We start from the raw sequence: 13,287 nt of genomic DNA, 5'->3' as shown, positions 1-13,287 counted from the left end.
AACACAAACTGTACCCCAACCACCCCTATCAACACAAACTGTACCCCACCCACCCCGATCAACACAATCTGTACCCCAACCACCCCTATCAACACAAACTGAACCCCAACCACCCCTATCAACACAATCTGTACCCCAACCGCCCCTATCAACACAAACTGTACCCCAACCACCCCTATCAACACAAACTGTACCCCAACCACCCGTATCAATGCAAACTGTACGCCAACCACCCCAATCAACACAATCTGTACCCCAACCACCCCTATCAACACAAACTGTACCCCAACCACCCCTATCAACACAATCTGTACCCCAACCACCCCTATCAACACAAACTGTACCCCAACCACCCGTATCAATGCAAACTGTACCCCAACCACCCCTATCAACACAATCTGTACCCCAACCACCCCTATCAACACAATCTGTACCCCAACCACCCCTATCAACACAAACTGTACCCCAACCACCCGTATCAATGCAATCTGTACCCCAACCACCCCTATCAACACAAACTGTACCCCAACCATCCCTATCAACACAACCTGTACCCCAACCACCCCTATCAACACAAACTGTACCCCAACCACCCCTATCAACACAATCTGTACCCCAACCACCCCTATCAACACAATCTGTACCCCAACCACCCCATCAACACAATCTGTACCCCAACCACCCCTATCAACACAAACTATACCCCAAACACCCCTATCAACACAATCTGTACCCCAACCACCCCTATCAACACAAACTGTACCCCAACCACCCCTATCAACACAATCTATACCCCAACCACCCTTATCAACACAAACTGTACCCCAACCACCCCTATCAACACAAACTGTACCCCAACCACCCCTATCAACACAAACTGTACCCCACCCACCCCTATCAACACAATCTGTTCCCCAACCACCCCTATCAGCACAAACTGTCCCCCAACCACCCCTATCAACACAATCTGTACCCCAACCACCCCTATCAGCACAAACTGTACCCCAACCACCCCTAACAACACAATCTGTACCCCAACCACCCCTATCAACACAATCTGTTCCCCAACCACCCCTATCAACACAAACTGTACCCCAACCACCCCCATCAACACAAACTATACCCCAAACACCCCAAACAACACAAACTGTACCCCAACCACCCCTATCAACACAAACTGTACCCCAATCACCCCATCAACACAAACTGTACCCCAACCACCCCTATCAACACAATCTGTACCCCAACCACCCCTAACAACACAAACTGTACCCCAACCACCCCTATCAACACAAACTGTACCCCAACCACCCCTATCAACACAAACTATACCCCAAACACCCCTAACAACACAAACTGTACCCCAACCACCCCTATCAACACAATCTGTACCCCAACCGCCCCTATCAACACAAACTGTACCCCAACCACCCGTATCAATGCAATCTGTACCCCAACCACCCCTATCAACACAATCTGTACCCCAACCACCCCTATCAACACAATCTGTACCCCAACCACCCGTATCAATGCAATCTGTACCCCAACCACCCCTATCAACACAAACTGTACCCCAACCACCCCTATCAACACAAACTGTACCCCAACCACCCATATCAACACAATCTGTACCCCAACCACCCCTATCAACACAAACTGTACCCCAACCACCCCTATCAACACAGTCTGTACCCCAACCACCCCTATCAACACAAACTGTACCCCAACCACCCCTATCAACACAAACTGTACCCCAACCACCCCTATCAACACAAACTATACCCCAAACACCCCTAACAACACAAACTGTACCCCAACCACCCCATCAACACAAACTGTACCCCAACCACCCTTATCAACACAAACTGTACCCCAACCACCCGTATCAATGCAAACTGTACCCCAACCACCCCTATCAACACAATCTGTACCCCAACCACCCCTATCAACACAATCTGTACCCCAACCACCCGTATCAATGCAATCTGTACCCCAACCACCCCTATCAACACAAACTGTACCCCAACCACCCCTATCAACACAAACTGTACCCCAACCACCCATATCAACACAATCTGTACCCCAACCACCCCTATCAACACAAACTGTACCCCAACCACCCCTATCAACACAATCTGTACCCCAACCACCCCTATCAACACAAACTGTACCCCAACCACCCCTATCAACACAAACTGTACCCCAACCACCCCTATCAACACAATCTGTTCCCCAACCGCCCCGATCAACACAATCAGTACCCCAACCACCCCTATCAACACAAACTGTACCCCAACCACCCCTATCAACACAAACTGTTCCCCAACCACCCCTATCAAAACAATCTGTACCCCAACCACCCCTATCAACACAAACTGTACCCCAACCACCCCTATCAACACAATCTGTTCCCCAACCGCCCCGATCAACACAATCTGTACCCCAACCACCCCCACAAAACAAACTGTACCCCAACCACCCCTATCAACACAATCTGTACCCAATCGCCCCGATCAACACAAACTATACCCCAAACACCCCTAACAACACAAACTGTACCCCAACCACCCCTATCAACACAAACTGTACCCCAACCACCCCGATCAACACAAACTATACCCCAAACACCCCTAACAACACAATCTGTACCCCAACCGCCCCGATCAACACAAACTGTACCCCAACCACCCCTATCAACACAATCTGTACCCCAACCACCCCTATCAACACAAACTGTACCCCAACCACCCCTATCAACACAAACTGTACCCCAACCACCCCTATCAACACAAACTGTACCCCAACCACCCCTATCAACACAATCTGTACCCCAACCACCTCTATCAACACAAACTGTACCCCAACCACCCCTATCAACACAAACTGTACCCCAACTACCCCTATCAACACAAACTGTGCCCCAACAACCCCTATCAACACAAACTGTGCCCCAACCACCCCTATCAACACAAACTGTGCCCCAACCACCCCTATCAACACAAACTGTACCCCAACCACCCCTATCAACACAATCTGTACCCCAACCACCCCTATCAACACAATCTGTACCCCAACCACCCCTATCAACACAAACTGTACCCCAACCACCCCTATCAACACAATCTGTACCCCAACCACCCCTATCAACACAAACTGTACCCCAACCACCCCCATCAACACAATCTGCACCCCAACCACCCCGATCAACACAATCTGTACCCCAACCACCCCTATCAACACAATCGGTACCCCAACCACCCCTATCAACACAATCTGTACCCCAACCACCCCTATCAACACAATCTGTACCCCAACCACCCCTATCAACACAATCTGTACCCCAACCACCCCTATCAACACAAACTGTACCCCAACCACCCCTATCAACACAAACTGTACCCCAACCACCCCTATCAACACAATCTGTACCCCAACCACCCCTATCAACACAAACTGTACCCCAACCACCCCTATCAACACAAACTGTACCCCAACCACCCCTAACAACACAAACTGTACCCCAACCACCCCCATCAACACAATCTGTACCCCAACCACCTCTAACAACACAAACTGTACCCCAACCACCGCTACCAACACAAACTGTACCCCAACCACCCCTATCAACACAAACTGTATCCCAACCACCCCTATCAACACAATGTGTACCCCAACCACCCCTATCAACACAAACTGTACCCCAACCACCCCTATCAACACAAACTGTACCCCAACCACCCCTATCAACACAAACTGTACCCCAACCACCCCTATCAACACAAACTGTACCCCAACCACCCCTATCAACACAAACTGTACCCCAACCACCCCTATCAACACAAACTGTACCCCAACCACCCCTATCAACACAAACTGTACCCAACCACCTCTAACAACACAAACTGTACCCCAACCACCCCTACCAACACAAACTGTACCCCAACCACCCCTATCAACTCAAACTTTACCCCAACCACCCCTTTCAACACAAACTGTACCCCAACCACCCCTATCAACACAATCTGTACCCCAACCACCCCTACCAACACAAACTGTACCCCAACCACCCCTATCAATGCAAACTGTACCCCAACCACCCCTACCAACACAAACTGTACCCCAACAATCCCTATCAATGCAAACTGTACCCCAACCATCCCTATCAACACAACATGTTGATTGGTTTAACCAGGTCGGTCAAGGCAGCCTTGAGGACGCGTTTATAGAATGTATCCGCGATAGTTTCCTAGAACAGTATGTAATGCAACCTACGAGGGAACAAGCGGTCCTAGATCTGATCCTGTGCAATGAGACAGGATTGATTCAGGATCTCATAGTTAGGGATCCTCTCGGAAGGAGCAATCACAATATGGTGGAATTTAAAATGCAGTTGGAGGGTGAGAAGGTAAAATCAAGCACTAGAGTTTTGTGCTTAAACAAAGGAGATTACAATGGGATGAGAGAAGAACTAGCTAAGGTAGACTGGGAGCAAAGACTTTATAGTGAAACAGTTGAGAAACAGTGGAGACCCTTCCAAGTGATTTTTCACAGTGCTCAGCAAAGGTTTATACCAACAAAAAGGAAGGTCGGTAAAAAGTGGGAAAATCGACCGTGGATATCTAAGGAAATAAGGGAGAGTATCAAATTGAAGGAAAAAACATACAAAGTAGCAAAGATCAGTGGGAGACTAGAGGACTGGGAAATCTTTAGGGGGCAACAGAAAGCTACTAAAAAAGCTATAAAGACGAGTAAGATAGATTATGAGAGTAAACTTGCTCAGAATATATAAACAGATAGTAAAAGTTTCTACAAATACATAATACAAAAAAGAGTGGCTAAGGTAAATATTGGTCCTTTAGAGGATGAGAAGGGAGATTTAATAATGGGAGATGAGGAAATGGCTGAGGAACTGAACAGGTTTTTTGGGTTGGTCTTCACAGTGGAAGACACAAATAACATGCCAGTGACTGATGGAAATGAGGCTATGACAGGTGAGGACCTTGAGAGGATTGTTATCACCAAGGAGGTAGTGATGGGCAAGCTAATGGGGCTAAAGGTAGACAAGTCTCCTGGACCTGATGGAATGCATCCCAGAGTGCTAAAAGAGATGGCTAGGGAAATTGCAAATGCACTAGTGATAATTTACCAAAATTCACTTGACTCTGGGGTGGTCCCGGTGGATTGGAAATTAGCAAACGTGACACCACTGTTTAAAAAAGGAGGTAGGCAGAAAGCGGGTAATTATAGGCCAGTGAGCTTAACTTCGGTAGTGGGGAAGATGCTGGAATCTATCATCAAGGAAGAAATAGCGAGGCATCTGGATGGAAATTGTCCCATTGGACAGACGCAGCATGGGTTCATAAAGGGCAGGTCGTGCCTAACTAATATAGTGGAATTTTTTGAGGACATTAACAGTGCGGTAGATAACCGGGAGCCAATGGATGTGGTATATCTGGATTTCCAGAAAGCCTTTGACAAGGTGCCACACGAAAGATTGTTGCATAAGATAAAGATGCATGGCATTAAGGGGAAAGTAGTAGCATGGATAGAGGATTGGTTAATTAATAGAAAGCAAAGAGTGGGGGTTAATGGGTGTTTCTCTGGTTGGCAATCAGTAGCTAGTGGTGTCCCTCAGGGATCAGTGTTGGGCCCACAACTGTTCACAATTTACATAGATGATTTGGAGTTGGGGACCAAGGGCAATGTGTCCAAGTTTGCAGACGACACTAAGATAAGTGGTAAAGCAAAAAGTGCAGAGGATACTGGAAGTCTGCAGAGGGATTTGGATAGGCTAAGTGAATGGGCTAGGGTCTGGCAGATGGAATACAATGTTGACAAATGTGAGGTTATCCATTTTGGTAGGAATAACAGCAAAAGGGATTATCATTTAAATGATAAAATATTAAAACATGCTGCTGTGCAGAGAGACCTGGGTGTGCAAGTGCCTGAGTTGCAAAAAGTTGGTTTACAGGTGCAACAGGTGATTAAGAAGGCAAATTGAATGTTGTCCTTCATTGCTAGAGGGATGGAGTTTAAGACTAGGGAGGTTCTGCTGCAATTGTATAAGGTGTTAGTGAGGCCACACCTGGAGTATTGTGTTCAGTTTTGGTCTCCTTACTTGAGAAAGGACGTACTGGCACTGGAGGGTGTGCAGAGGAGATTCACTAGGTTAATCCCAGAGCTGAAGGGGTTGGATTACGAGGAGAGGTTGAGTAGACTGGGACTGTACTTTTGAATTTAGAAGGATGAGGGGGGATCTTACAGAAACAAATAAAATTATGAAGCGAATAGATAGGATAGATGCGGGCAGGTTGTTTCCACTGGCGGGTGAAAGCAGAACTAGGGGGCATAGCTTCAAAATAAGGGGAAGTAGATTTAGGACTGAGTTTAGGAGGAACTTCTTCACCCAAAGGGTTGTGAATCTAAGGAATTCCTTGCCCAGTGAAGCAGTAGAGGCTCCTTCATTAAATGTTTTTAAGATAAAGATAGATAGTTTTTTGAAGAATGAAGGGATTAAGGGTTATGGTGTTCGGGCCGGAAAGTGGAGCTGAGTCCACAAAAGATCAGCCATGATCTCATTGAATGGCGGAGCAGGCTCGAGGGGTCAGATGGCCTACTCCTGCTCCTAGTTCTTATGTTCATATGTTCTTATGTAACTGTACCCCAACCACCCTTAACAGCACAATCTGTCCCCGAACCACCCCGATCAACACAAACTGTACCCCAACCACTCCTATCAACACAATCTGTACCCCAACCACCCCTAACAACACAAACTGTACCCAACCACCCCGATCAACACAATCTGTACCCCAACCACCCCAACCAACAAAGAACTGTACCCCAACCGCCCCGATCAACACAAACTGTACCCCAACCGCCCCGATCAACACAATCTGTACCCCAACCACCCCCATCAACACAATCTGTACCCCAACCACCCCTATCAACACAAACCGTACCCCAACCACCCCTATCAACACAATCTGTACCCCAACCACCCCGATCAACACAAACTGTACCCCAACCACCCCTATCAACACAAACTGTACCCCAACCGCCCCGATCAACACAAACTGTACCCCAACCACTCCTATCAACACAATCTGTACCCCAACCACCCCTATCAACACAAACTGTACCCCAACCGCCCCGATCAACACAAACTGTACCCCAACCACCCCTATCAACACAAACTGTACCCCAACCACCCCTATCAACACAAACTGTACCCCAACCGCCCCGATCAACACAAACTGTACCCCAACCGCCCCGATCAACACAATCTGTACCCCAACCATCCCTATCAACACAATCTGTACCCCAACCACCCCTATCAACACAAACTGTACCCCAACCACCCCGATCAACACAAACTGTACCCCAACCACCCCTATCAACACAAACTGTACCCCAACCACCCCTAACAACACAAACTGTACCCCAACCACCCCTATCAACACAATCTGTACCCCAACCACCCCTATCAACACAATCTGTACCCCAATCACCCCGATCAACACAATCTGTACCCCAACCACCCCGATCAACACAATCTGTACCCCAACAACCCCTATCAACACAATCTGTACCCCAACAACCCATATCAACACAAACTGTACCCCAACCACCCCTATCAACACAATCTGTACCCCAACCACCCCTATCAATACAATCTGTACCCCAACCACCCCTTTAATCTTTACCCATGTCTCCCACATATGTCTCCTCATATTCGTCAAACCCATTGCTCTCAATCTATCTCACTCCCACCCTCTCCTCGTCTCCCTCAATCCCACCCCCTCCCCATCTCCCTCAATCCCACCCTCTCCCCATCTCCGTCAATCCCACCCTCTCCCCATCTCCGTCAATCCCACCCTCTCACCATCTCCGTCAATCCCACCCTCTCCCCATCTCCGTCAATCCCACCCTCTCACCATCTCCGTCAATCCCACCCTCTCCCCATCTCCGTCAATCCCACCCTCTCCCCATCTCCCTCAATCCCACCCTCTCCCCATCTCCGTCAATCCCACCCTCTCCTCATACCCGTCAGTACCAACTTCCCAATTACCCCCCAGTTCTCTAGCACCAACATCCCTGTGATCAGATAGAATTAGTTAATCAATCTCCTGATGTTTACATCTGAGTTTTGTCAGCTAATGTTTCAGCAAAATAACAATTCTCCTGGCAGTCTCCTGAGCCTGAGACAGAGACACATTTGGGTGTTAAAGTGTGTCACCTCACACACTCCAAGAGTAAATTCTATCTGCCACGTGTCTGCCCATTTCACCACCCCGTCTACATCTTCCTGTAAATCCCGAGGGAATATTACAGCACCTCGTCCTGAATGGATATTACAGCACTCTGTCTCGGGGGGGGATATTACAGCACTCTGTCTCGGGGGGGGATATTACAGCACTCTGTCTCGGGGGGGGATATTACAGCACTCTGTCTCGGGGGGGGGATATTACAGCACTCTGTCTCGGGGGGGGGATATTACAGCACTCTGTCTCGGGGGGGGGATATTACAGCACTCTGTCTCGGGGGTATATTACAGCACTCTGTCTCGGGGGGGGGATATTACAGCACTCTGTCTCGGGGAGGATATTACAGCACTCTGTCTCGGGGGGGGATATTACAGCACTCTGTCTCGGGGGGATATTACAGCACTCTGTCTCGGGGGGGATATTACAGCACTCTGTCTCGGGGGGGGATATTACAGCACTCTGTCTCGGGGGGATATTACAGCACTCTGTCTCGGAGGAATATTATAGCACTCTGTCTCGGGGGTATATTACAGCACTATCAACACAATCTGTACCCCAACCACCCCTATCAACACAATCTGTACCCCAACCACCCCTATCAACACAAACTGTACCCCAACCACCCCTATCAACACAAACTGTACCCCAACCACCCCTATCAACACAAACTGTACCCCAACCACCCCTATCAACACAATCTGTACCCCAACCACCCCTATCAACACAAACTGTACCCCAACCACCCCTAACAGCACAATCTGTACCCCAACCACCCCTATCAATACAATCTGTACCCCAACCACCCCTATCAACACAAACTGTACCCCAACCACCCCTATCAACACAATCTGTACCCCAACCACCCCCATCAACACAAACTGTACCCCAACCACCCCTATCAACACAATCTGTACCCCAACCACCCCCATCAACACAAACTGTACCCCAACCACCCCTATCAACACAAACTGTACCCCAACCACCCCTATCAACACAAACTGTACCCCAACCACCCCTATCAACACAATCTGTACCCCAACCACCCCTATCAACACAATCTGTACCCCAACCACCCCTATCAATACAAACTGTACCCCAACCACCCCTATCAACACAAACTGTACCCCAACCACCCCTATCAACACAAACTGTACCCCAACCACCCCTATCAACACAAACTGTACCCCAACCACCCCCATCAACGCAAACTGTACCCCAACCACCCCCATCAACACAAACTGTACCCCAACCACCCCTATCAATACAATCTGTACCCCAACCACCCCTATCAACGCAAACTGTATCCCAACCACCCCCATCAACACAAACTGTACCCCAACCACCCCTATCAATACAATCTGTACCCCAACCACCCCTATCAACACAAACTGTACCCCAACCACCCCTATCAACACAATCTGCACCCCAACCACTCCTATCAACACAAACTGTACCCCAACCACCCCTATCAACACAATCTGTACCCCAACCACCCCTGTCAACTCAATCTGTACCCCTACCACCCCATCAATACAATTGGCTTTAATCTTTTCCCATGTCTCCCACATATGTCTCCTCATATTCGTCAAACCCATTGCTCCCAATCTATCTCACTTCCACCCTCTCCTCGTCTCCCTCAATCCCACCCCCTCCCCATCTCCCTCAATCCCACCCTCTCCCCATCTCCGTCAATCCCACCCTCTCCCCATCTCCGTCAATCCCACCCTCTCACCATCTCCGTCAATCCCACCCTCTCCCCATCTCCGTCAATCCCACCCTCTCACCATCTCCGTCAATCCCACCCTCTCCCCATCTCCGTCAATCCCACCCTCTCCCCATCTCCCTCAATCCCACCCTCTCCCCATCTCCGTCAATCCCACCCCCTCCCCATCTCCGTCAATCCCACCCTCTCACCATCTCCGTCAATCCCACCCTCTCCCCATCTCCGTCAATCCCACCCTCTCACCATCTCCGTCAATCCCACCCTCTCCCCATCTCCGTCAATCCCACCCTCTCCCCATCTCCCTCAATCCCACCCTCTCCCCATCTCCGTCAATCCCACACTCTGCTCATACCCGTCAGTACCAACTTCCCAATTACCCCTCAGTTCTCTAGCACCAACATCCCGGTGATCAGATAGAATTAGTTAATCAATCTCCTGATGTTTACATCTGAGTTTTGTCAGCTAATGTTTCAGCAAAATAACAATTCTCCTGGCAGTCTCCTGAGCCTGAGACAGAGACACATTTGGGTGTTAAAGTGTGTCACCTCACACACTCCAAGAGTAAATTCTATCTGCCACGTGTCTGCCCATTTCACCACCCCGTCTACATCTTCCTGTAAATCCCGAGGGAATATTACAGCACCTCGTCCTGAATGGATATTACAGCACTCTGTCTCGGGGGGATATTACAGCAATCTGTCTCGGGGGTATATTACAGCACTCTGTCTCGGGGGGGGATATTACAGCACACTGTCTCGGGGGGGATATTACAGCACTCTGTCTCGGGGGGGATATTACAGCACTCTGTCTCGGGGGGGGATATTACAGCACTCTGTCTCGGGGGTATATTACAGCACTCTGTCTCGGGGGGGGATATTACAGCACTCTGTCTCGGGGGGGATATTACAGCACTCTGTCTCGGGGGGATATTACAGCACTCTGTCTCGGGGGGGATATTACAGCACTCTGTCTCGGGGGGGGATATTACAGCACTCTGTCTCGGGGGGATATTACAGCACTCTGTCTCGGGGGTATATTACAGCACTCTGTCTCGGGAGGGGGATATTACAGCACTCTGTCTCGGGGGGGATATTACAGCACTCTGTCTCGGGGGGGGGGATATTACAGCACTCTGTCTCGGGGGGATATTACAGCACTCTGTCTCGGGGGTATATTACAGCACTCTGTCTCGGGGGGATATTACAGCACTCTGTCTAGGGGGGATATTACAGCACTCTGTCTCGGGGGGGGATATTACAGCACTCTGTCTCGGGGGGGGATATTACAGCACTCTGTCTCGGGGGGATATTACAGCACTCTGTCTCGGGGGAATATTACAGCACTCTGTCTCGGGGGGGATATTACAGCACTCTGTCTAGGGGGGATATTACAGCACTCTGTCTCGGGGGGGGATATTACAGCACTCTGTCTCGGGGGGGGATATTACAGCACTCTGTCTCGGGGGGATATTACAGCACTCTGTCTCGGGGGGATATTACAGCACTCTGTCTCGGGGGGATATTACAGCACTCTGTCTCGGGGGGATATTACAGCACTCTGTCTCGGGGGGATATTACAGCACTCTGTCTCGGGGGATATTACAGCACTCTGTCTTGGGGGGATATTACAAAACCCAATCTCGAGAGGAGATTACAACACCCAATCTCAAATGGATATTACAGCACCCAGTTCTGAATGGACATTACAGCATTCTGTTTAGGGGGGATATTACAGCACCCAGTCTAGAGAGGATATTACAACACCCAATCTCGAATAGATATTACAGCACCCAGTTCTGAATGGATAGTACAGCACTCTGTCTCGGGGGAATATTACAGCACTCTGTCTCGGGGGAATATTACAGCACTCTGTCTAGGGGGATATTACAAAACCCAATCTCGAGAGGAGATTACAACACCCAATCTCAAATGGATATTACAGCACCCAGTTCTGAATGGACATTACAGCACTCTGTTTAGGGGGGATATTACAGCACCCAGTCTTGAGAGGATATTACAACACCCAATCTCGAATAGATATTACAGCACCCAGTTCTGAACGGATAGTACAGCACTCTGTATCGGGGGAATATTACAGCACCCAGTCCTGAGGGGATATTACCTGATCCAGTCTGAAGGGGATATTACAGCACCCAATCCCAAGGGGATATTGTAGGACCCAGTCCCAACAGCATGTTACAGCACCTAGTCACAAGTACATATTACAGCACCCAGTCCTGAGGGGATATTGCAGCACCCAATCCTGAGTAGATGAATGAAATGAAATGAAATGAAAATCGCTTATTGTCACAAGTAGGCTTCAATGAAGTTACTGTGAAAAGCCCCTAGTCGCCACATTCCGGCGCCTGTTCGGGGAGGCTGGTACGGGAATTGAACCGTGCTGCTGGCCTGCCTTGGTCTGCTTTCAAAGCCAGCGATTTAGCCCAGTGTGCTAAACCAGATATTACAGCACCCAGTCCTGAGGGGGTATTACAGCACCCAGCCCCAAGGTGATAGAATGACTCCCAGCCCCATTACAGTGGATGTTACAGCAGCCAGCACCCAACGTATTCTCACATTCTCCTTCCACCGTGAGTGGATGATATGTTCATTTCCTCACCACAGCAACACCGTGACTAATTGGCAGTTTAAATGATGTTGTTCCATTTTTGTTCAGGGGAAAGGTAAAGACAAGGGAGCAAAGAAGAAAGAGAAGGACTTCACTGCAAATAGGTAAACGGTTCAAAGACTGCCTTCTAATCTCTCAGCACAATGTGACCCTCGGGCTGATGAGGGAGGTGGTGTGTGAGTCATTCCACCATCAATAACGTCATTCTGTTGACTCCATCACCTGCACTGATAATCTAGTGCATAAAGCGCAGCTACAGTGGGCATTCGCACTCAGTTGGGCATCTATCTGATTTTGGGTAGATCCGGGATAGCAAAAGATCACACCACACCCTCCTGTCCTTGACCACTGGCTAAATATGTTGACCCTATCCTAACAGATGTGACTTCCTCCTGGTACAAAGCATCCGGGTAACTATTCTGATATGTCTCAGTGTCCGCAGTTCAGCCTCCCCCTCCCTGATGTGTCGCCGTGTCCGCAGCTCAGCCTCCCTGATGTGTCTCAGTGTCCGCAGCTCAGCCTCCCTGATGTGTCGCCGTGTCCGCAGCTCAGCCTCCCTGAAGTGTCTCAGTGTCCGCAGCTCAGCCTCCCTGATGTGTCTCAGTGTCCACAGCTCAGCCTCCCTGATGTGTCTCAGTGTCCGCAGCTCAGCCTCCCTGATGTGTCTCA

The 13,287-nt window shown here is 49.3% G+C and overlaps 1 protein-coding gene across 2 annotated transcripts in view; it reads left to right on the top strand.

Moving 5' to 3' along the window:
* Nucleotides 1-13,287, top strand: part of LOC140385924 (dynein regulatory complex protein 11-like) — a 1,066,524-nt gene that overhangs the window by 692,712 nt on the left and 360,525 nt on the right. For both annotated transcript variants that reach the window (XM_072468573.1, XM_072468575.1), the window contains one exon: nt 12,667-12,722. In XM_072468573.1, coding sequence (XP_072324674.1) covers nt 12,667-12,722 — 56 coding nt within the window. The remainder of the gene's footprint in view (nt 1-12,666; nt 12,723-13,287) is intronic.

This window comes from Scyliorhinus torazame, chromosome 11 (genome assembly GCF_047496885.1).
Source record: "Scyliorhinus torazame isolate Kashiwa2021f chromosome 11, sScyTor2.1, whole genome shotgun sequence".
Lineage (NCBI taxonomy): Eukaryota > Metazoa > Chordata > Chondrichthyes > Carcharhiniformes > Scyliorhinidae > Scyliorhinus > Scyliorhinus torazame.
The sequence above is the reverse complement of the archived record's forward strand: the minus strand, read 5'-3'. Positions and strand labels throughout refer to the sequence as shown.